The 26,407-nt window shown below is 49.6% G+C and overlaps 1 protein-coding gene across 1 annotated transcript in view; it reads left to right on the top strand.

Moving 5' to 3' along the window:
- Window positions 1-26,407, top strand: part of LOC126109863 (nascent polypeptide-associated complex subunit alpha, muscle-specific form-like) — a 258,491-nt gene that overhangs the window by 209,605 nt on the left and 22,479 nt on the right. The window contains exon 7 of the mRNA XM_049914929.1: window positions 18,678-18,848. Within this exon, the coding sequence (XP_049770886.1) occupies window positions 18,678-18,848 (171 nt within the window). The remainder of the gene's footprint in view (window positions 1-18,677; window positions 18,849-26,407) is intronic.

The raw sequence follows: 26,407 nt of genomic DNA, 5'->3' as shown, positions 1-26,407 counted from the left end.
GTAGTCACCGCCCGGAGATCCGAATGGGGGACTATTTTACCTCCAGAGTATTTTACCCGAGAGGATGCCATCATCATTTAACCATACAGTAAAGCTGCATGCCCTCGGGAAAAATTACGGCTTAAGTTTCCCCTTGCTTTAGGCCATTCGCAGTACCAGCACAGCAAGTTTTGGTTAGTGTTACAACGCCAGATCAGTCAATCATCCAGACTGTTGCCCCTGCAACTACTCAAAAGGCTGCTGCCCCTCTTCAGGAACCACACGTTTGTCTGGCCTGTCAACAGAAACCCCTCCGTTGTGCTTGCACCTACGGTACGGCTATCTGTATCGCTGAGGCACGCAAGCCTCCCCACCAACGGCAAGGTCCATCGTTCATGGGGGGGGGGGGGGGGGACCTATATATCGGTAGCTGAGATGGTAGAGCACTTGCCCGCGAAAGGCAAAGGTCCCGAGTTCGATTCTCGGTCGGGCACACAGTTTTAATTTGCCAGGAAGTTTCATATCAGCGCACACTCCGCTGCAGAGTGAAAATCTCATTCTGGAAACATCCCGCAGGCTGTGGCTAAGCCATGTCTCCGCAGTATCCTTTCTTTCAGGAGTGCTAGTTCTGCAAGGTTCGCAGGAGACCTTCTGTTAAGCTTGGAAGGTAGGAGAGGAGATACTGGCAGAAGTAAAGCTGTGAGGACCGGGAGTGAGTCGTGCATGGGTAGCTCAGTTGGTAGAGCACTTGCCTGCGAAAGGCAAAGGTCCCGAGTTCGAGTCTCGGTCCAGCACACAGTTTTAATCTGCTAGGAAGTTTCATATCAGCGCACACTCCGCTGCAGAGTGAAAATCTCATTCTGGAAACATCCCGCAGGCTGTGGCTAAGCCATGTCTCCGCAGTATCCTTTCTTTCAGGAGTGCTAGTTCTGCAATGTTCGCAGGAGAGCTTCTGTTAAGTTTGGAAGGTAGGAGACGAGGTACTGGCAGAAGTAAAGCTGTGAGGACGGGGCGTGAGTCGTGCTTCGGTAGCTCAGATGGTAGAACACTTGCTCGCGAAAGGCAAAGGTCCCGAGTTCGAGTCCCTGTCCGGCACACAGTTTTAATCTGCCAGGAAGTTTCATATCAGCGCACACTCCGCTGCAGAGTGAAAATCTCATTCTGGAATAATGTCACAAAAATATGTTACTTCGCAAAAAAGTAGTACGATATTACTGGTATCGAGAACTGGGGTTGGAGTGCCGTAATGGTCACGGAAATAAAGAACCATTACACAGGCGCACTAGTACATGTTTCCGTCCCCTGGCACTCGTCAAAAAGAGGAACGCCCTGTGTTTTTTCCAGCCGCTTGGATCGCTAGATCGACGATAAACAGCCGTTACAAGGAGAGCAACTTCGTTCGCCTAATGCGCTCAGAATCGTACAGGTATCTGATCGCGCCCTTTACTTGTAGCTCTTAGCTGCGCTTCTGATCATGGCTGCAGGAGTTGCGTCTATCCCTAATGGACTGCCGCTAGACGCCTATAAATAAGACGACCGGCGCCTCGAATTATGCCGATGAGCTTAACGGGCTGCCGATAAGCGGCAAATAATCCAGCGAAGTGGCTGTGGCAGCTCATTAGAAGGGATGGAGGTGGGCGGAGGAAGGGCGCGCCCTGTTTGCCTAATCGCTGCGAGTGCCGCCCGCGGCGTTACAGGCCTATTGTCTGACACACACGGCGGTACGGCTGGAGTTTTTTTTTTCTTTTATTGAATTTCGATTCCCCCCGAAGGGGGCGGGCTGGCAGCAGCTCATTACGCTGCTCTGCAGCCTGCGGACTTTTTAAAACGTAAGAAGAAGACAAGAAACAATAAAAGCAGGCGATAAAACGGTGACTTAAATCGTAAAACGGCGGAAAATGGTGGAAAGTTAAAACATAGGCAAAGGGTTGGCAAAGCTAATAAAATACACAGGAAGCAGACAGGTAACATAGTTCTTGTTGTTGTGGTCTTCAGTCCTGAGACTGGTTTGATGCAGCTCTCCATGCTACTCTATCCTGTGCAAGCTTCTACATCTCCCAGTATCTACTGCAACCTACATCCTTCTGAATCTGTTTAGTGTATTCATCTCTTGGTCTCCCTCTACGATTTTTACCCTCCACGCTGCCCTCCAATACTAAATTGGTGATCCCTCGATGTCTCAGAACATGTCCTACCAACCGATCTTTTCTTCTAGTCAAGTTGTGCCACAAGCTCCTCTTCTCCCCAATTCTGTTCAATACCTCCTCATTAGTTATGTGATCCATCCATCTAATCTTCAGCATTCTTCTGTAGCACCACATTTCGAAAGCTTCTATTCTCTTCTTGTCTAAGCTATTTATCGTCCACGTTTCACTTCCATACATGGCTACATTCCATACAAATACTTTCAGAAAAGACTTCCTGACACTTAAATCAATACTCGATATTAACATATTTCTCTTCTTAAGAAACGCTTTCCTTGCCATTGCCAGTCTACATTTTATATCCTCTCTACTTGGACCATCATCATTTATTTTGCTCCCCAAATAGCAAAACTCCTTTACTACTTTAAGTGTGTCTTTTCCTAATATAATTCCCTCAGCATCAACCGGCTTAATTCGACTACATTCCATTATCCTCGTTTTGCTTTTGTTGATGTTCATCTTATACCCTCCTTTCAAGACACTTTCCATTCAGTTCAACTGCTCTTCCAAGTCCTTTGCTGTCTCTGACAGAATTACAATGTCATCGGCGAACCTCAACGTTTCTATTTCTTCTCCATGGATTTTAATACCTACTCCGAACTTTTCTTTTGTTTCCTTTATTGCTTGCTCAACATACAGATTGAATAACATCAGGGATAGGCTACAACCCTGTCTCACTCCTTTCCCAACCACTGCTTCCCTTTCATACCCCTCGACTCTTATAACTGCCATCTGGTTTCTATACAAATTGTAAATACCCTTTTGCTCTCTGTATTTTACCCCTGCCACCTTCAGAATTTCAAAGAGAGTATTCCAGTCAACATTGTCAAAAGCTTTCTCTAAGTCTACAAATGCTAGAAATGCAGGTGTACCTTTCTTTAATCTTTCTTCAGACAGACGATTAAAAAAAAACATGTCGACAGTCTGGTTTCTCTTCACAAGAGATATAAAAAGCACACCCAGCAACAGTATGATGTCCGTTTGCAACACTTTGGAAAAGACACACAACACTGTACACTCACCGTAAACACTGCACTAAAATGTCGGCACAAAGATAACGAACCATAAGGGGGGGGGGGGGGCAGGGCAGACGCGAGGGAAATGGGAAAAGGCAGAGAAGGGAAATGCAAAAGGACTAGGGGGAGAGAAGGGGGCCAGAGAGAGGGTAGGTGGGGAAGAAAGAGGATGGAAGGGGGGAGAGGGAGCACGGGAAAAGGACGGAGGAGGGTGAGGATCAGAGTTGATAAGAGGGATAAATGGAGGGAGAGAGGGCATCATCTGGGAGGGGGAGTTGATGGAAGCCACCTTGGGAAAGGAGATGTAGGGTGTAGAGATGGAGGGTAGGGGGGACACAACAGTGAACAGCTGGAGCGGTGTCTCTCGCTTATCTGGCTGCTGACTGATTAACCAGCTACGAGTAGGGTTAAGACAGGCTTATGAAATGTCCTGGAACTTGTGAACATCGATGTGCTTTACAATATCTTCACACTATAATCCACGAATATCAACATTTCTCGTACTCTTCCCACACTGAATATAAAGTTGGATTCTCAGAGTATACTATACTGTCGCAAACATGTAACAGCTAAGAACGGAATATATATATCGTAACACCTGGCTGGCTAAGTGTTACTTGAGATGCTACACCTGTTCTGTCGAAATCAAGTATGTGCTGAAGTACCTGAATGAATGTTCAGATGCAATTATCTGGCAGCTTCCTTTTCTTCTTACACCTGACTTAACTGATCCATGCGACACTATGACACTACCACACACACTTGCAACCAATGCATACAATGAAATATAAACACTGAGCAGCCATAACATTATGACCACCTACCTGATACCTGGTATGACCACCTTTGCCACGGATAACAGTGGCGATGCGTCATGGCATGGAAGCAGTGAGGCCTTGGTAGGTGGCTGTAGGGAGTTGGCACCACACCTGCACAAACACAAGTCACCAAATTCCCGTAAATGGCAGAGAGGGGGCGATAAGCACGGACGCCACGTTCAGTCACATACCAGATGGGTTCGATCAGGTTCAGATCTGTCTAGTTGGGGGACCAGCACATCATCTGGAATTCACCACTGCGTTCCTCGAACCACTCCATCACATTCCTGGCCTTTTGAAATGGTGTGTTGTCTTGATGAAAAATGCCACTGCTGTTGGGAAACACGACCGTCATGAAATGGCGTACATCGTCCTCAACCAGTGTATGATAATCCTTGGCAGTCATCATGCCTTGCATGGGCTTCACTGTACCCATGGGTGCCCACGTGAATATTCACCAGAGTGTAATGGGGCTGCAGCCAGCTTGTCTCCGTCCCACAGTACAGTATGGAGGACCTGTTCCCCTGGAAGATGACGTATTCACATCCTCCCACCAGCACAATGAAGAAGGTATTGGGGTTCATCAGACCGTGCAATGCTCTGCCACTGCGCCCATGGCCAGTGCCGATGGTCAAGTGCCGGTTTCGGTCGTAGCTGCTGATGTCGTGGTGTTAGCGTTGACATATGCATGGGTCATCAGCTGTGGAGGTTCATCGTTAGGAGTGCACTGCATCTTCAGACACAGTTGTACTCTGCCCAGCATTAAGGTCTGGCCACAGTTCATCGCCTGTCCTGTTTTACCAGCCTGCCCAGCCTACGACGTCCAACATCTGTAGTGAGGGGTGGTCAGCCAACCCCACGACCTCCGGACGTAGTTTCACCTCGGTTTCGCAACATTTTGAAACACTCACCACAAGATTCCTTGAACGCTGGACAAGTCATGCAGTTTCCGAAATGCTGGCGTACATCGTCCTCAACCAGTGTATGGTAATCCTTGGCAGTCATCATGCCTTGCATGGGCTTCACTGTACCCATGGGTGCCCACGTGAATATTCACCAGAGTGTAATGGGGCTGCAGCCAGCTTGTCTCCGTCCCACAGTACAGTATGGAGGACCTGTTTCCCTGGAAGATGACGTATTCACATCCTCCCACCAGCACAATGAAGAAGGTATTGGGGTTCATCAGACCGTGCAATGCTCTGCCACTGCGCCCATGGCCAGTGCCGATGGTCAAGTACCGACTTCAGTCGTAGCAGCTGATGTCGTGGTGTTAATGTTGACATATGCATGGGTCATCAGCTGTGGAGGTTCATCGTTAGGAGTGCACTGTATCTTCAGACACAGTTGTACTCTGCCCAGCATTAAGGTCTGGTGTTAGTTCCGCCACAGTTCCTCGCCTGTCCTGTTTTACCAGCCTGCCCAGCCTACGACGTCCAACATCTGTAGTGAGGGGTGGTCACCCAACCCCACGACCTCCGGACGTAGTTCCACCTCGGTTTCGCTACATGTTGAAACACTCACCACAAGATTCCTTGAACGCTGGACAAGTCATGCATTTTCCGAAATGCTGGCGTACATCGTCCTCAACCAGTGTATGATAATCCTTGGCAGTCATCATGCCCTGCATGGGCTTCACTGTACCCATGGGTGCCCACGTGAATATTCACCAGAGCATAATGGGGCTGCAGCCAGCTTGTCTCCGTCCCACAGTACAGTATGGAGGAGCTGTTCCCCTGGAAGATGATGTATTCACATCCTCCCACCAGCACGATGAAGAAGGTATCGGGGTTCATCAGACCGTGCAATGCTCTGCCACTGCGCCCATGGCCAGTGCCGATGGTCAAGTGCCGATTTCGGCCGTAGCTGCTGATGTCGTGGTGTTAACATTGACATATGCATGGGTCATCAGCTGAGGAGGTTCATCATTAGGAGTGCACTGTATCTTCAGACACAGTTGTACTCTGCCCAGCATTAAGGTCTGGTGTTATTTCCGCCACAGTTCATCGCCTGTCCTGTTTTACCAGCCTGCCCAGCCTACGACGTCCAACATCTGTAGTGAGGGGTGGTCACCCAACCCCACGACCTCCGGACGTAGTTTCACCTCGGTTTCGCTACATGTTGAAACACTCACCACAAGATTCCTTGAACGCTGGACAAGTCATGCAGTTTCCGAAATGCTGGTGTACATCGTCCTCAACCAATGTATGATAATGCTTGGCAGTCATCATGCCTTGCATGGGCTTCACTGTACCGATGGGTGCCAACTTGAATATTCACGAGAGCATAATGGGGCTGCAGCCAGCTTGTCTCCGTCCCACGGTACAGTATGGAGGACCTGTTCCCCTGGAAGATGACGTATTCACATCCTCCCACCAGCACGATGAAGAAGGTATCGGGGTTCATCAGACCGTGCAGTGCTCTGCCACTGCGCCCATGGCCAGTGCCGATGGTCAAGTGCCGACTTCAGTCGTAGCTGCTGATGTCGTGGTATTAACGTTGACATATGCATGGGTCATCAGCTGTGGAGGTTCATCGTTAGGAGTGCACTGTATCTTCAGACACAGTTGTACTCTGCCCAGCATTAAGGTCTGGTGTTAGTTCAACCACAGTTCATCGCCTGTCCTGTTTTACCAGCCTGCCCAGCCTAAGACGTCCAACATCTGTAGTGAGGGGTGGTCACCCAAGCCCACGACCACTGGATGTAGTTTCACCTCGGTTTCGCTACATGTTGAAACACTCACCACAAGATTCCTTGAACGCTGGACAAGTCATGCAGTTTCCGAAATGCTGGTGTACATCGTCCTCAACCAATGTATGATAATCCTTGGCAGTCATCATGCCCTGCATGGGCTTCACTGTACCGATGGGTGCCCACGTGAATATTCACCAGAGCATAATGGGGCTGCAGCCAGCTTGTCTCCATCCCACAGTACAGTATGGAGGACCTGTTCCCCTGGAAGATGACGTAATCACATCCTCCCACCAGCACGATGAAGAAAGTATCGGGTTTCATCAGACCGTGCAATGCTCTGCCACTGCGCCCATGGCCAGTGCCGACGGTCAAGTGCCGATTTCGGCCTTAGCTGCTGATATCGTGGTGTTAATGTTGACATATGCATGGGTCATCAGCTGAGGAGGTTCATCGTTAGGAGTGCACTGTGTCTTCAGACACAGTTGTACTCTGCCCAGCATTAAGGTCTGGTGTTAGTTCCGCCACAGTTCATCGCCTGTCCTGTGTTACCAGCCTGCCCAGCCTACGACGTCCAACATCTGTAGTGAGGGGTGGTCAGCCAACCCCACGACCTCTGGATGTAGTTTCACCTCGGTTTCGCTACATGTTGAAACACTCACCACAAGATTCCTTGAACGCTGGACAAGTCATGCAGTTTCCGAAATGCTGGCGTACATCGTCCTCAACCAGTGTATGGTAATCCTTGGCAGTCATCATGCCTTGCATGGGCTTCACTGTACCGATGGGTGCCCACGTGAATATTCACCAGAGTGTAATGGGGCTGCAGCCAGCTTGTCTCCGTCCCACAGTACAGTATGGAGGACCTGTTCCCCTGGAAGATGACGTATTCACATCCTCCCACCAGCACAATGAAGAAGGTATTGGGGTTCATCAGACCGTGTAATGCTCTGCCACTGCGCCCATGGCCAGTGCCGATGGTCAAGTGCCGGTTTCGGTCGTAGCTGCTGATGTCGTGGTGTTAATGTTGACATATGCATGGGTCATCAGCTGTGGAGGTTCATCGTTAGGAGTGCACTGTATCTTCAGACACAGTTGTACTCTGCCCAGCATTAAGGTCTGGCCACAGTTCATCGCCTGTCCTGTTTTACCAGCCTGCCCAGCCTACGACGTCCAACATCTGTAGTGAGGGGTGGTCACCCAACCCCACGACCTCCGGACATAGTTTCACCTCGGTTTCGCTACATGTTGAAACACTCACCACAAGATTCCTTGAACGCTGGACAAGTCATGCAGTTTCCGAAATGCTGGCGTACATCGTCCTCAACCAGTGTATGGTAATCCTTGGCAGTCATCATGCCTTGCATGGGCTTCACTGTACCCATGGGTGCCCACGTGAATATTCACCAGAGTGTAATGGGGCTGCAGCCAGCTTGTCTCCGTCCCACAGTACAGTATGGAGGACCTGTTTCCCTGGAAGATGACGTATTCACATCCTCCCACCAACACAATGAAGAAGGTATTGGGGTTCATCAGACCGTGCAATGCTCTGCCACTGCGCCCATGGCCAGTGCCGACGGTCAAGTGCCGATTTCGGCCTTAGCTGCTGATATCGTGGTGTTAATGTTGACATATGCATGGGTCATCAGCTGAGGAGGTTCATCGTTAGGAGTGCACTGTGTCTTCAGACACAGTTGTACTCTGCCCAGCATTAAGGTCTGGTGTTAGTTCCGCCACAGTTCATCGCCTGTCCTGTGTTACCAGCCTGCCCAGCCTACGACGTCCAACATCTGTAGTGAGGGGTGGTCACCCAAGCCCACGACCTCTGGATGTAGTTTCACCTCGGTTTCGCTACATGTTGAAACACTCACCACAAGATTCCTTGAACGCTGGACAAGTCATGCAGTTTCCGAAATGCTGGCGTACATCGTCCTCAACCAGTGTATGGTAATCCTTGGCAGTCATCATGCCTTGCATGGGCTTCACTGTACCCATGGGTGCCCACGTGAATATTCACCAGAGTGTAATGGGGCTGCAGCCAGCTTGTCTCCGTCCCACAGTACAGTATGGAGGACCTGTTTCCCTGGAAGATGACGTATTCACATCCTCCCACCAGCACAATGAAGAAGGTATTGGGGTTCATCAGACCGTGCAATGCTCTGCCACTGCGCCCATGGCCAGTGCCGATGGTCAAGTACCGACTTCAGTCGTAGCAGCTGATGTCGTGGTGTTAATGTTGACATATGCATGGGTCATCAGCTGTGGAGGTTCATCGTTAGGAGTGCACTGTATCTTCAGACACAGTTGTACTCTGCCCAGCATTAAGGTCTGGTGTTAGTTCCGCCACAGTTCCTCGCCTGTCCTGTTTTACCAGCCTGCCCAGCCTACGACGTCCAACATCTGTAGTGAGGGGTGGTCACCCAACCCCACGACCTCCGGACGTAGTTCCACCTCGGTTTCGCTACATGTTGAAACACTCACCTCAAGATTCCTTGAACGCTGGACAAGTCATGCATTTTCCGAAATGCTGGCGTACATCGTCCTCAACCAGTGTATGATAATCCTTGGCAGTCATCATGCCCTGCATGGGCTTCACTGTACCCATGGGTGCCCACGTGAATATTCACCAGAGTGTAATGGGGCTGCAGCCAGCTTGTCTCCGTCCCACAGTACAGTATGGAGGACCTGTTTCCCTGGAAGATGACGTATTCACATCCTCCCACCAACACAATGAAGAAGGTATTGGGGTTCATCAGACCGTGCAATGCTCTGCCACTGCGCCCATGGCCAGTGCCAATGGTCAAGTGCCGGTTTCGGTCGTAGCTGCTGATGTCGTGGTGTTAACGTTGACATATGCATGGGTCATCAGCTGTGGAGGTTCATCGTTAGGAGTGCACTGTATCTTCAGACACAGTTGTACTCTGCCCAGCATTAAGGTCTGGCCACAGTTCATCGCCTGTCCTGTTTTACCAGCCTGCCCAGCCTACGACGTCCAACGTCTGTAGTGAGGGGTGGTCACCCAACCCCACGACCTCCGGACGTAGTTTCACCTCGGTTTCGCTACATGTTGAAACACTCACCACAAGATTCCTTGAACGCTGGACAAGTCATGCATTTTCCGAAATGCTGGCGTACATCGTCCTCAACCAGTGTATGATAACCCTTGGCAGTCATCATGCCCTGCATGGGCTTCACTGTATCCATGGGTGCCCACGTGAATATTCACCAGAGCATAATGGGGCTGCAGCCAGCTTGTCTCCGTCCCACAGTACAGTATGGAGGAGCTGTTCCCCTGGAAGATGATGTATTCACATCCTCCCACCAGCACGATGAAGAAGGTATCGGGGTTCATCAGACCGTGCAATGCTCTGCCACTGCGCCCATGGCCAGTGCCGATGGTCAAGTGCCGATTTCGGCCGTAGATGCTGATGTCGTGGTGTTAACATTGACATATGCATGGGTCATCAGCTGAGGAGGTTCATCATTAGGAGTGCACTGTATCTTCAGACACAGTTGTACTCTGCCCAGCATTAAGGTCTGGTGTTAGTTCCGCCACAGTTCATCGCCTGTCCTGTTTTACCAGCCGGCCCAGCCTACGACGTCCAACATCTGTAGTGAGGGGTGGTCACCCAACCCCACGACCTCCGGACGTAGTTTCACCTCGGTTTCGCTACATGTTGAAACACTCACCACAAGATTCCTTGAACGCTGGACAAGTCATGCAGTTTCCGAAATGCTGGTGTACATCGTCCTCAACCAATGTATGATAATCCTTGGCAGTCATCATGCCTTGCATGGGCTTCACTGTACCGATGGGTGCCAACTTGAATATTCACGAGAGCATAATGGGGCTGCAGCCAGCTTGTCTCCGTCCCACAGTACAGTATGGAGGACCTGTTCCCCTGGAAGATGACGTATTCACATCCTTCCACCAGCACGATGAAGAAGGTATCGGGGTTCATCAGACCGTGCAGTGCTCTGCCACTGCGCCCATGGCCAGTGCCGATGGTCAAGTGCCGACTTCAGTCGTAGCTGCTGATGTCGTGGTATTAACGTTGACATTTGCATGGGTCATCAGCTGTGGAGGTTCATCGTTAGGAGTGCACTGTATCTTCAGACACAGTTGTACTCTGCCCAGCATTAAGGTCTGGTGTTAGTTCCGCCACAGTTCATCGCCTGTCCTGTTTTACCAGCCTGCCCAGCCTACAACGTCCAACATCTGTAGTGAGGGGTGGTCACCCAAGCCCACGACCTCTGGATGTAGTTTCACCTCGGTTTCGCTACATGTTGAAACACTCACCACAAGATTCCTTGAACGCTGGACAAGTCATGCAGTTTCCGAAATGCTGGTGTACATCGTCCTCAACCAATGTATGATAATCCTTGGCAGTCATCATGCCTTGCATGGGCTTCACTGTACCCATGGGTGCCCACGTGAATATTCACCAGAGCATAATGGGGCTGCAGCCAGCTTGTCTCCGTCCCACAGTACAGTATGGAGGACCTGTTCCCCTGGAAGATGACGTAATCACATCCTCCCACCAGCACGATGAAGAAAGTATCGGGTTTCATCAGACCGTGCAATGTTCTGCCACTGCGCCCATGGCCAGTGCCGATCGTCAAGTGCCGATTTCGGCCGTGGCTGCTGATATCGTGGTGTTAATGTTGACATATGCATGGGTCATCAGCTGAGGAGGTTCATCGTTAGGAGTGCACTGTATCTTCAGACACAGTTGTACTCTGCCCAGCATTAAGGTCTGGTGTTAGTTCCGCCACAGTTCATCGCCTGTCCTGTTTTACCAGCCTGCCCAGCCTACGACGTCCAACATCTGTAGTGAGGGGTGGTCACCCAAGCCCACGACCTCTGGACGTAGTTTCACCTCGGTTTCGCTACATGTTGAAACACTCACCACAAGATTCCTTGAACGCTGGACAAGTCATGCAGTTTCCGAAATGCTGGTGTACATCGTCCTCAACCAATGTATGATAATCCTTGGCAGTCATCATGCCTTGCATGGACTTCACTGTACCGATGGGTGCCAACTTGAATATTCACGAGAGCATAATGGGGCTGCATCCAGCTTGTCTCCGTCCCACAGTACAGTATGGAGGACCTGTTCCCCTGGAAGATGACGTATTCACATCCTTCCACCAGCACGATGAAGAAGGTATCGGGGTTCATCAGACCGTGCAGTGCTCTGCCACTGCGCCCATGGCCAGTGCCGATGGTCAAGTGCCGACTTCAGTCGTAGCTGCTGATGTCGTGGTATTAACGTTGACATTTGCATGGGTCATCAGCTGTGGAGGTTCATCGTTAGGAGTGCACTGTATCTTCAGACACAGTTGTACTCTGCCCAGCATTAAGGTCTGGTGTTAGTTCCGCCACAGTTCATCGCCTGTCCTGTTTTACCAGCCTGCCCAGCCTACAACGTCCAACATCTGTAGTGAGGGGTGGTCACCCAAGCCCACGACCTCTGGATGTAGTTTCACCTCGGTTTCGCTACATGTTGAAACACTCACCACAAGATTCCTTGAACGCTGGACAAGTCATGCAGTTTCCGAAATGCTGGTGTACATCGTCCTCAACCAATGTATGATAATCCTTGGCAGTCATCATGCCTTGCATGGGCTTCACTGTACCCATGGGTGCCCACGTGAATATTCACCAGAGCATAATGGGGCTGCAGCCAGCTTGTCTCCGTCCCACAGTACAGTATGGAGGACCTGTTCCCCTGGAAGATGACGTAATCACATCCTCCCACCAGCACGATGAAGAAAGTATCGGGTTTCATCAGACCGTGCAATGCTCTGCCACTGCGCCCATGGCCAGTGCCGATCGTCAAGTGCCGATTTCGGCCGTAGCTGCTGATATCGTGGTGTTAATGTTGACATATGCATGGGTCATCAGCTGAGGAGGTTCATCGTTAGGAGTGCACTGTATCTTCAGACACAGTTGTACTCTGCCCAGCATTAAGGTCTGGTGTTAGTTCCGCCACAGTTCATCGCCTGTCCTGTTTTACCAGCCTGCCCAGCCTACGACGTCCAACATCTGTAGTGAGGGGTGGTCACCCAAGCCCACGACCTCCGGACGTAGTTTCACCTCGGTTTCGCTACATGTTGAAACACTCACCACAAGATTCCTTGAACGCTGGACAAGTCATGCAGTTTCCGAAATGCTGGTGTACATCGTCCTCAACCAATGTATGATAATCCTTGGCAGTCATCATGCCTTGCATGGACTTCACTGTACCGATGGGTGCCAACTTGAATATTCACGAGAGCATAATGGGGCTGCAGCCAGCTTGTCTCCGTCCCATGGTACAGTATGGAGGACCTGTTCCCCTGGAAGATGACGTATTCACATCCTCCCACCAGCACGATGAAGAAGGTATCGGGGTTCATCAGACCGTGCAGTGCTCTGCCACTGCGCCCATGGCCAGTGCCGATCGTCAAGTGCCGACTTCAGTCGTAGCTGCTGATGTCGTGGTATTAATGTTGACATATGCATGGGTCATCAGCTGTGGAGGTTCATCGTTAGGAGTGCACTGTATTTTCAGACACAGTTGTACTCTGCCCAGCATTAAGGTCTGGTGTTAGTTCCGCCATAGTTCATCGCCTGTCCTGTTTTACCAGCCTGCCCAGCCTACGACGTCCAACATCTGTAGTGAGGGGTGGTCACCCAAGCCCACGACCTCTGGACGTAGTTTCACCTCGGTTTCGCTACATGTTGAAACACTCACCACAAGATTCCTTGAACGCTGGACAAGTCATGCAGTTTCCGAAATGCTGGTGTACATCGTCCTCAACCAATGTATGATAATCCTTGGCAGTCATCATGCCTTGCATGGGCTTCACTGTACCGATGGGTGCCCACTTTAATATTCACCAGAGCATAATGGGGCTCTAGCCTCTGGGCCATCGCAGTCTGCCCTCAGTCGGCCGGCCGCTGTGGGCGAGCGGTTCTAGGCGCTTCAGTCCGAAACCGCGCTGCTGCTACAGTAGCAGGTCCGAATCCTGCCTCGGGCATGAATTTTCGTAATGTCCTTTTGTTAGTTAGGTTTAAGTAGTTCTGAGTATAGGGGACTGATGACCTCATGTGTTAAGTCCCGTAGTGCTTGGAGCCATTTGAACCATTTTTTTCTGCCCTCAGTCAAACTCGGATAAATCGCTGGCCTTCCCCATTCTACACAAGGACAGCACACTCACTGATACTACATGCCCGATGCAAGTGTCTGACTAGCAGCCATTCCTCGCCAGGTGACTCTGCTATCGCCTGGACGGGTTTATATCGATAGTACGTCGGTGGTAATAATGTTCTGGCCGATCAAACACAAGGTAGAGACAAGGTCAGAAGAAACCTGAATCCTCGTCGATCATACAAAAAAGAGGTGTGATTGAAACCTTGGTGGACACGGCGCACAAAATTTGAAAAACCGACTTGTTTAAAAGATGGGTTGTAACATCTACAGTGGACATTCAAGAAGAGTGGTTGTTCTAAACAGACATAGAGTACTTCCCTCTAGTGAGGGAATCAAGATCGAGTGGGAAAGTTTTCCTTCCATTTGTACGATTACAGATCTCAGCATGGGGAAAGTGTTGAGCAAGTGTGGTGTAGAAACTACCCTCAGACACACGAGTAAGATACACTCCTGGAAATGGAAAAAAGAACACATTGACACCGGTGTGTCAGACCCACCATACTTGCTCCGGACACTGCGAGAGGGCTGTACAAGCAATGATCACACGCACGGCACAGCGGACACACCAGGAACCGCGGTGTTGGCCGTCGAATGGCGCTAGCTGCGCAGCATTTGTGCACCGCCGCCGTCAGTGTCAGCCAGTTTGCCGTGGCATACGGAGCTCCATCGCAGTCTTTAACACTGGTAGCATGCCGCGACAGCGTGGACGTGAACCGTATGTGCAGTTGACGGACTTTGAGCGAGGGCGTATAGTGGGCATGCGGGAGGCCGGGTGGACGTACCGCCGAATTGCTCAACACGTGGGGCGTGAGGTCTCCACAGTACATCGATGTTGTCGCCAGTGGTCGGCGGAAGGTGCACGTGCCCGTCGACCTGGGACCGGACCGCAGCGACGCACGGATGCAAGCCAAGACCGTAGGATCCTACGCAGTGCCGTAGGGGACCGCGCCGCCACATCCCAGCAAATTAGGGACACTGTTGCTCCTGGGGTATCGGCGAGGACCATTCGCAACCGTCTCCATGAAGCTGGGCTACGGTCCCGCACACCGTTAGGCGGTCTTCCGCTCACGCCCCAACATCGTGCAGCCCGCCTCCAGTGGTGTCGCGACAAGCGTGAATGGAGGGACGAATGGAGACGTGTCGTCTTCAGCGATGAGAGTCGCTTCTGCCTTGGTGCCAATGATGGTCGTATGCGTGTTTGGCGCCGTGCAGGTGAGCGCCACAATCAGGACTGCATACGACCGAGGCACACAGGGCCAACACCCGGCATCATGGTGTGGGGAGCGATCTCCTACACTGGCCGTACACCACTGGTGATCGTCGAGGGGACACTGAATAGTGCACGGTACATCCAAACCGTCATCGAACCCATCGTTCTACCATTCCTAGACCGGCAAGGGAACTTGCTGTTCCAACAGGACAATGCACGTCCGCATGTATCCCGTGCCACCCAACGTGCTCTAGTAGGTGTAAGTCAACTACCCTGGCCAGCAAGATCTCCGGATCTGTCTCCCATTGAGCATGTTTGGGACTGGATGAAGCGTCGTCTCACACGGTCTGCACGTCCAGCACGAACGCTGGTCCAACTGAGGCGCCAGGTGGAAATGGCATGGCAAGCCGTTCCACAGGACTACATCCAGCATCTCTACGATCGTCTCCATGGGAGAATAGCAGCCTGCATTGCTGCGAAAGGTGGATATACACTGTACTAGTGCCGACATTGTGCATGCTCTGTTGCCTGTGTCTATGTGCCTGTGGTTCTGTCAATGTGATCATGTGATGTATCTGACCCCAGGAATGTGTCAATAAAGTTTCCCCTTCCTGGGACAATGAATTCACGGTGTTCTTATTTCAATTTCCAGGAGTGTAGATGAATGTTTAAGATCGGCAAAAGATATACGTCATCCTTTGGCTACACACTGGGTATTTCCATACGCTTATGTCGTATGGTATTATTTTTTGGGGTAATTCTTCTGATTCAAAAAGGGTATTTTTGGCTCAAAAACGGGCTGTTCGAGCTATATGTGGTGTTAAGTTCGAGAACCTCTTGTCGACCCCTATTCAATAGTCTGGGAATTCTGACATTGCCCTCACAGTATATGTTGTTTGTTGTTAGCAATCTTAGCCTATTCCCAAGAGTTAGCAGCTTTCACTCAGTTAATACTAGGCAGAAATCCAATCTGCACGTGGAATGCACTTCCTTGACTCTTGTGCAGAAAGGAGTGCAGTATTCTGCTGCATCCATTTTCAATAAGCTACCACAAGAACTCAAAAATCTTAGCAGTACCCCAAACACTTTTAAGTCTAAATTGAAGAGTTTCCTCATGGCTCACGCCTTCTATCCTGTCGAGGAGCTCCTGGAAGAGCTAAAAAATTAAGCAAATTCGAGTGTTACATTGTTGATTTTCTTTATTTAAATTTACGACTTGTCACCTGAATATGTTTTTTTATATTTCATTTTATCTGTTTCTAATATCGTGTTATAATTTCATGTATTGACTCGTTCCATGACCATGGAGACTTCTCCTTAATTTGGTCCCACGGAACAATAAATAAATAATATAAAATTCCTTGTAGTTGTGGTCTGGTTCAAATGGCTCTGAGCACTATGGGACTTAACTGCTACGGTTATTAGTCCCCTAGAACTTAGAACTACTTAAACCTAACTAACCTAAGGACAGCACACAACACCCAGCCATCACGAGGCAGAGAAAATCCCTGGCCCCGCCGGGAATCGAACCTGGGAACCCGGGCGTGGGAAGCGAGAACGCTACCGCACGACCACGAGATGCGGGCAGTTGTGGTCTGGTTTATATAAGCACCACAAAAAGAAATGGTAACATGCGTCCGGTTGAGCACAAGAAGAATTGCCGCCTGGGACATACGGATAAATGGGTCGTAGCGGGACATCTTTACCAAGAGGGTGATCATGAAATAAAATTAACGGTGCGAGTGTCATATCGAAAACATAGCCCGTGTGTACACAGTGCTTATTGAGATTTATATACGCCGCAATAATTTTAACATAAAAGATGAAGTTGCTATATTAGATAAAATTTGGATGTCAACATTGCAACGTAACAATGACGATCGATTACTTTCAGTCGAGAATGTTGGCACTACCAGAGATATACCCACATGCTCGGCGCTCGGTGGAGTTGTAATCGAAGTTCGCCATTTTACCTCTGAAGGTGTCTCCCCTGGTACGAGAGGAAACATTAGGAGAAAGTTTTATACACTGGTCACATTCTTTTAGCCCAGAAGCTGTAAGTGATGTCAGTACCAGGAGTGAAAGCTTACACTGTGTAAGAAAATCACCAACGTTCTTACGGTTCCTAATTTTTTGAAATCCTGCTCAGAAATCAGGCTGTGATCTGGGGTCATACAACTGTTTTGGTCTTACCAATACTCAGTGCTAAAGAGTGAAAACTGAGGCTGAAAATCTCTGCTTTTGGTGTTTGTCCATTCTCAAGGGCTACATTCAGATAAAGGCATATATTGCAGAAACAGGCAGCAGATCGGCTACTCTCTTTATACTGTACACTAAGAATGAACTATTGTTAAGTTTTTAATTTGTTACTGTTAGCATAATATCCTTCCTCTTCCATTATTTCATAGAAATGGCAGACAATTCTTTAATCTTTTAAAGCAGATGAAACATTGTACTTCACTGCTACGTCGCTTCGTAAAAATATTGCCAGACTAGGGTTGGTGCCATTCTGCAAGACATTAGATGTCCAGAGACATCGAGAAACTGCCGTGTAGACCACGTGGAGGGGGGGGGGGGGGGAGGGGGGGAGGCCAGTCTTGCAGACCGCACCTACATGCGTAACCTTATACCATGGTTAATTATTGTCTCAGCAATGTTGTACCGATTCTTACACTGTGTGTTTGTTGCTCATTTCTATCGTCGTTGTTAATAAACCAGCACTGATCGCTTTTCCCATTTTCTGTAATATATTTTAAATCAGTGCAAATTTTACGAATAAAAATTGCTCCTTTGTTCAAAAATGTGGATTTAAAAACGAAAAAGTCTAGCACTGCCGCTATGGCCAAATGACATTTCGATTTTTTAACTCAGTTATTAGTAAAAAAAATAAAGAAATCACTTGTTATAGCTGAGACCATACAAATGCCGAAAAATACCGGTATTCAGAACTAAAATACCGGTATCGGTTTTAATCTATAGGTTTTTCAAATGCCTAGGTATTGCAATGCGCGGTGTACATCATCCATGGCCCAAGATCCAGACGCTCTTCCATGTCCAGCAGCTTGAGACGGGCCAGGTAGATTTGGTGGTGCCCACCATGCGGTGGAGCTGGTGTGCTACAGTCGGATTCAAGAGCGATGGCGGTCGAGTTTAGACTTGTTCTGTGCACGTACGTCACGCATTCTCCGACAGCCATTGAGCGTTCAGTATATTCTGAACGCTCTTCTGTGAATGCTGTAGCCAATGCGAGCATTACACGTGGTTGTGGCGAGTTGCTTAGTGAATTTCGATTCCATTTGTTGCGAGTTATCATCGCTGATTGTGATGGTATGTGTTTAATTCTGCATAAGCAAGCGAGAGACACAGTTTGTGGGACATACGCTTTATTCGAGTGGGAAGCACACGCATGCGCGTGCCCCATCTGCCGCTTGGAACCGTCAACAATGGAATCCCCACATGTGCCCTGACGTGCGCGAACCGCCATCGTTCTTAGTTCGGACTATAGCAGGTTAGGCCGCGCTGCCCGCTGTCTAACCCTTGCCGTCTGTCTTCCTGCCTGCAGATCGAGAGCCACAAGCTGGAGGTGAAGGCGGAGAGCAAGGTGGGCTCGCTGGCCAACGTGACGCACAAGCCGGGCGGCGGCGACGTCAGGATCTTCGACGACAAGGACTACCTGCGCCAGCGCTCGCTCAGCAGCAGGGCGTCCTCGGAGGGCAGAGCCTCGGGCGCACAGGTAAACAACAACAACAACAACATAACCCTCTAGTACAGTGTCGGTACACTTGTGTGGAGTGACACTTTTGCAGACGAACATACAGGGTGTTTCAAAAATGACCGGTATATTTGAAACGGCAATAAAAACTAAACGACCAGCGATAGAAATACACCGTTTGTTGCAATATGCTTGGGACAACAGTACATTTTCAGGCAGACAAACTTTCGAAATTACAGTAGTTACAATTTTCAACAGCAGATGGCGCTGCGGTCTGGGAAACTCTATAGTACGATATTTTCCACATATCCACCATGCGTAGCAATAATATGGCGTAGTCTCTGAATGAAATTACCCGAAACCTTTGACAACGTGTCTGGCGGAATGGCTTCACATGCAGATGAGATGTACTGCTTCAGCTGTTCAATTGTTTCTGTATTCTGGCGGTACACCTGGTCTTTCAAGTGTCCCCACAGAAAGAAGTCACAGGGGTTCATGTCTGGCGAATAGGGAGGCCAATCCCCGCCGCCTCCTGTATGTTTCGGATAGCCCAAAGCGATCACATGATCATCGAAATATTCATTCAGGAAATTAAAGACGTCGGCCGTGCGATGTGGCCGGACACCATCTTGCATAAACCACGAGGTGTTCGCAGTGTCGTCTAAGGCAGTTTGTACCGCCACAAATTCACGAAGAATGTCCAGATAGCGTGATGCAGTAATCGTTTCGGATCTGAAAAATGGGCCAATGATTCATTTGGAAGAAATGGCGGCCCAGACCAGTACTTTTTGAGGATGCAGGGACGATGGGACTGCAACATGGGGCTTTTCGGTTCCCCATATGCGCCAGTTCTGTTTATTGACGAAGCCGTCCAGGTAAAAATAAGCTTCGTCAGTAAACCAAATGCTGCCCACATGCATATCGCCGTCATCAATCCTGTGCACTATATCGTTAGCGAATGTCTCTCGTGCAGCAATGGTAGCGGTGCTGAGGGGTTGCCGCTTTTGAATTTTGTACGGATAGAGGTGTAAACTCTGGCGCGTGAGACGATACGTGGACGTCGGCGTCATTTGGACCGCAGCTGCAACACGGCGAACGGAAACCCGAGGCCGCTGTCGGATCACCTGCTGCACTAGCTGCGCGTTGCCCTCTGTGGTTGCCGTACGCGGTCGCCCTACCTTTCCAGCTCGTTCATCCGTCACGTTCCCAGTCCGTTGAAATTTTTCAAACAGATCCTTTATTGTATCGCTTTTCGGTCCTTTGGTTACATTAAACCTCCGTTGAAAACTTCGTCTTGTTGCAACAACACGGTGTTCTAGGCGATGGAATTCCAACACCAGAAAAATCCTCTGTTCTAAGGAATAAACCATGTTGTCTACAGCACAGTTGCACGTTGTGAACAGCACACGCTTACAGCAGAAAGACGACGTACAGAATGGCGCACCCACAGACTGCGTTGTCTTCTATACCTTTCACATCACTTGCAGCGCCATCTGTTGTTGAAAATTGTAACTACTGTAATTTCGAAAGTTTGTCCGCCTGAAAATGTACTGTTGTCCCAAGCATATTGCAACAAACAGTGTATTTCTATCGCTGCTCGTTTAGTTTTTATTGCCGTTTCAAATATACCGGTCATTTTTGAAACACCCTGTAACTACAGAGCCTACAGAGCTTTTGCTGGGATAACTGGCCTTATGCAGCAGCACTTTGTGACAGACTGATCTGTAGCTACACCCAAGGTTTGTGGTGCATGTTCTTTCAGACGTGTCCGATAGGACAGACACTACGCAGATTCTGCAGGTGTGATGCATCTTTTGTAAATTGAAGATGGAGCGGGAGAAAGGAAAGGAAAGGAACTATTGATGCATTGGGCCTTCATGCGGAATCAGTAGCGACGAATTAGCCAACGACCTTGCGCAGTGGTAACACCGGTCCAAGTGCTGTTGGCAAGCAGGGTGCACTCAGCAAACTGAGGATTGATTGAGAAGTAGCGGCTCCGGTCACGAAAACTGACAACGGCCAGGAGGGCGTTGTGCTGGCCATATACCCCTCCATATCCACACCCAGTGACGCCCCCGGGCTGAGAGGATGTCACGGCGGCCTGTCGGTACCGTTGGGCCTTCCAAGTTCTGATTACGCAGGCTTTCCCGGCGTAATAAGTCTAGAAAGTCTCTTCGGGTTTGCAACCGGATCCTAAAATCAACTTGACCCGATATTTCGGCGATCCAACTGTTCGCCATCTTCGGGAAAACGCTACCTCTGGTGATGAGTCCCGCTGAGAACTGGCGCCGGCAGTGGTTAGACACTGGACTCGCATTCGGGAGGACGACGGTTCAATCCCGCGTCCGGCCATCCTGATTTAGCTTTTCCGTGATTTCCCTAAATCACTCCAGGCAAATGCCGGGATGGTTCCTCTGAAAGGGCACGGCCGACTTCCTTCCCAATCCTTCTCTAATCCGATGAGACCGATGACCACGCTGTCTGGTCTCCTTCCCCAAACCAACCAACCAACTGGCGCCAGGCTGCAAATCGACGTCCTATATAGGCCACCGTTCAGAACACTAAACAGTGGCCTATATAGGACGTCGATTTGCAGCCTGGCGTCAGTTCTCAGCGGGACTCATCAGCAGAAGCAGCATTTTCCTGAAGATGGCGACCACTTGGGTCGCCGAAATATCAAGTTGATTTTAGGATCCGGCAGCAAACCCGAAGAGACTTTGAAGACTTCCAAGGTCTTTTAGGATGGGGTTTAATTTATTTTTTTAGTAGCGACGAATTAAAATGCGTGCCAGATTGGGATTCGAACCTGAGATCTCCGCTTAAAATGCAGCTGCGTTATCCACTGCACCATACTGGACACTGAATTTTTCACAAATGTGCGGACTATCTCGGCATGCCCTCTACCCAAACCAGCCACATTCGCACCTAGCACTGCCTATGCCCAGTCGCCATTGGTGTTCTCCTTGGTTATTTTAGCTTCCCATGGGAGGTCGAACCTAACTGTGCATCTGCACTGGAAGTGGTGGATTCATTGCCCACCGAGATGAGACAAGTAAAAAAAAAAAAAAGAGACCATACACACATAGAATTGATTCACACCCATGGGCAATGAATCCACAACCTCCAGTGTGGATGCACATTTACATTCGACCTCCAGCAGGAATCTATAGTTAGCAAGAATGAAGGATATGGATGGGGCTGCGAATCGGTGGTGCTGGGTGTGAACTTGGGTCGGGTAGGAGCCATGCCGACATAGTCCACACAGTTGCGGTCAACACTGTGTCCAGATGGTGCTGTGGCTAATCCATAGATCCTGGGTTCTAATCCCAGTCCAGTACACATTTTCACTCACCACCACTTATACCGCATAAGGTCCCAATGCAGCTCACATAAATAGTTCCATCTCTTTCTTTCCTCTTCTCCCCCTTCCACCTCCAGTTTACATCGTTCGCAATGTGCCAGGTTCGTTGTGAGTTAGGTAAAGGAGCGAATGTGAAAGCTCCGCAGGTATTTGAGCACATTCTGTCGCTGCACAAGCGTCACTCTGGCACAACTGTCCCAAACTGCCCCTTTTGAGCGATTTTAATTGTTTCTCTATCCCTCTGTCGTCTATTTCGATATCTATCTACGTTCCTGGAAATTGAAATAAGAACACCGTGAATTCATTGTCCCAGGAAGGGGAAACTTTATTGACACATTCCTGGGGTCAGATACATCACATGATCACACTGACAGAACCACAGGCACATAGACACAGGCAACAGAGCATGCACAATGTCGGCACTAGTACAGTGTATATCCACCTTTCGCAGCAATGCAGGCTGCTATTCTCCCATGGAGACGATCGTAGAGATGCTGGATGTAGTCCTGTGGAACGGCTTGCCATGCCATTTCCACCTGGCGCCTCAGTTGGACCAGCGTTCGTGCTGGACGTGCAGACCGCGTGAGACGACGCTTCATCCAGCCCCACGTCCACGCTGTCGCGGCATGCTACCAGTGTTAAAGACTGCGATGGAGGTCCGTATGCCACGGCAAACTGGCTGACACTGACGGCGGCGGTGCACAAATGCTGCGCAGCTAGCGCCATTCGACGGCCAACACCGCGGTTCCTGGTGTGTCCGCTGTGCCGTGCGTGTGATCATTGCTTGTACAGCCCTCTCGCAGCAAGTATGGTGGGTCTGACACACCGGTGTCAATGTGTTCTTTTTTCCATTTCCAGGAGTGTATTTCGATATCTACCATTTTGTCATCTGTGCGACAATCTAGAGAAGGAACTACTGTGCAGTCTTCCTGGACGTGTATGGGTGCGGACACAACCTCATGAATCCATGGACCCTGCAAGTCAGCTTGAGACTGTTCAGGCTGGCGAAGGCTCTCTAATGACGTGGGTCGTGTGCAGGTGGAGTGATATGCGAGCCCTGATACATCTAGATACAACTCTGACAAGTGACACGTACGTAAGCATCCTATCTGACCAACTGCATCCATTCGTGTCCATTGTGCATTCCGACGGACCTGGGTGGTTCCAGCAGGACAGTCCAACAGCTCACTCGTCCAGAATTGTTACAGAGTGCGTCCAGGAACACTCTTCTGAGTTCAAACACTTCCACTGGACACCAAACTCACCGGACACGTACATTATTGAGCATATCTGGGATTCCTTGCAACGTGCTGTTCAGAAGAGATCTCCACCCCCTCGTACTCTTTCGGATATACGGACTGCACTACTTTAGTCGAGTGCATACCACGTCGTGTTGTGGCACTTCTGCTTGCTCTCGGGGGGCTTATAAAACACTAATACGACCTATTCTTGAGTACTGCTCGAGCGTTTGGGATCCCTATCAGGTCGGATTGAGGGAGGACATAGAATCAATTCAGAGGCGGGCTGCTAGATTTGTTACTGGTAGGTTTGATCATCACGCGAGTGTTACGGAAATGCTTCAGGAACTCGGGTGGGAGGAAAGGAGGCGTTCTTTCCGTGAATCGCTACTGAGGAAATCTAGAGAACCAGCATTTGAGGCTGACTGCAGTACAATTTTACTTCCGCCAACTTATATTTCGGGGAAAGAGCACAAAGATAAGATAAGAGAGATTAGGGCTCGTACAGAGGCATATAGGCAGTAATTTTTCCCTCGTTCTGTTTGGGAGTGGAACAGGGAGAGAAGATACTAATTGTGGTACGAGGTACCCTCCACCACGTATGGTGGATTGCGGAGTATGTATGTAGATGTAGATGTCCTACATGCAGGTGTGCCAGTTTCTTTGGCTCCTCAATGTATTTTACGAACATAAAATTGCAACGCATCATAATAACCTTCTCGTCAGTTGCCATGTCTCATGTACCCCACAATTGTAGAGAGGAAAATGCCAAACATTCTAAGTGCCATTTTAGTCACCGACTGGGCGAGTTTGTGGCACGGGCTGACAATGTCCCCTCAAGACCTTACTAGGAGCCTCCTACTTCATTTTCAATAACTTCAATACCTCTAATAATTTCCAAATATGTTAATATATCTACACTCCTGGAAATTGAAATAAGAACACCGTGAATTCATTGTCCCAGGAAGGGGAAACTTTATTGACACATTCCTGAGGTCAGATACATCACATGATCACACTGACAGAACCACAAGCACATAGACACAGGCAACAGAGCATGCACAATGCCGGCACTAGTACAGTGTATATCCACCTTTCGCAGCAATGCAGGCTGCTATTCTCCCATGGAGACGATCGTAGAGATGCTGGATGTAGTCCTGTGGAACGGCTTGCCATGCCATTTCCACCTGGCGCCTCAGTTGGACCAGCGTTCGTGCTGGACGTGCAGACCGCGTGAGACGACGCTTCATCCAGTCCCAAACATGCTCAATGGGGGACAGATCCGGAGATCTTGCTGGCCAGGGTAGTTGACTTACACCTTCTAGAGCACGTTGGGTGGCACGGGATACATGCGGACGTGCATTGTCCTGTTGGAACAGCAAGTTCCCTTGCCGGTCTAGGAATGGTAGAACGATGGGTTCGATGACGGTTTGGATGTACCGTGCACTATTCAGTGTCCCCTCGACGATCACCAGTGGTGTACGGCCAGTGTAGGAGATCGCTCCCCACACCATGATGCCGGGTGTTGGCCCTGTGTGCCTCGGTCGTATGCAGTCCTGATTGTGGCGCTCACCTGCACGGCGCCAAACACGCATACGACCATCATTGGCACCAAGGCAGAAGCGACTTTCATCGCTGAAGACGACACGTCTCCATTCGTCCCTCCATTCACGCCTGTCGCGACACCACTGGAGGCGGGCTGCACGATGTTGGGGCGTGAGCGGAAGACGGCCTAACGGTGTGCGGGACCATAGCCCAGCTTCATGGAGACGGTTGCGAATGGTCCTCGCCGATACCCCAGGAGCAACAGTGACCCTAATTTGCTGGGAAGTGGCGGTGCGGTCCCCTACGGCACTGCGTAGGATCCTACGGTCTTGGCGTGCATCCGTGCGTCGCTGCGGTCCGGACCCAGGTCGACGGGCACGTGCACCTTCCGCCGACCACTGGCGACAACATCGATGTACTGTGGAGACCTCACGCCCCACGTGTTGAGCAATTCGGCGGTACGTCCACCCGGCCTCCCGCATGCCCACTATACACCCTCGCTCAAAGTCCGTCAACTGCACATACGGTTCACGTCCACGCTGTCGCGGCATGCTACCAGTGTTAAAGACTGCGATGGAGCTCCGTATGCCACGGCAAACTGGCTGACACTGACGGCGGCGGTGCACAAATGCTGCGCAGCTAGCGCCATTCGACGGCCAACACCGCGGTTCCTGGTGTGTCAGCTGTGCCGTGCGTGTGATCATTGCTTGTACAGCCCACTCGCAGTGTCCGGAGCAAGTATGGTGGGTCTGACACACCGGTGTCAATGTGTTCTTTTTTCCATTTCCAGGAGTGTATAAAGGTGAATAAACAAGCTTTCCAAACATATATAAATACACTATTACTTAAAAATTGCCTCGCATATTTGATGTCACACTCTCTGAAGTATGTCAAAGGAAGCAGTGAATAGTGTCTACACAAAATGGCCGTAAAAGAGACTCGACTGAAATACGTTATCGGCGCCGTCAAATGTTAGTTTCATGTCACGTGCAATATTTGCGCAATTAAAAACAATCACACATTCATATGTAAATTTGGCTATATGGAGATCATCTATAGTTCTTTGCTAGAGTTGGGAGTTAATAATTCGTACCCATCACGATTAAAAAACTAAAAATTCTTCTACATAGTAGAAGGAGTTGTCAAGGAGAAACTTCGTCAGTTTGTTTTAAATTTTATCTTTGCCGTTGGTAGACATTTTATTTCGCTGTGTAAGTGATCAAAAAATTTGGTGTCAGCGTTGCGGACATCTTTTTGTGATAACAAAACATCTTAATGTCGAATAACGTATGTCATTTTTCCTTCTGGTATTGTAAATTACGTACACCTTAGCTCGTGCTGAACCACAGTGGATTGTTTACAACAAATTCGCGAGGGAATAAATATACTGTGAGGCAGTAATCAAAGTGTCCAGCTCCCTAAACCGATGTCTATAG

This window comes from Schistocerca cancellata, chromosome 12 (genome assembly GCF_023864275.1).
Source record: "Schistocerca cancellata isolate TAMUIC-IGC-003103 chromosome 12, iqSchCanc2.1, whole genome shotgun sequence".
Taxonomy (NCBI): domain Eukaryota; kingdom Metazoa; phylum Arthropoda; class Insecta; order Orthoptera; family Acrididae; genus Schistocerca; species Schistocerca cancellata.
The sequence above is the reverse complement of the archived record's forward strand: the minus strand, read 5'-3'. Positions and strand labels throughout refer to the sequence as shown.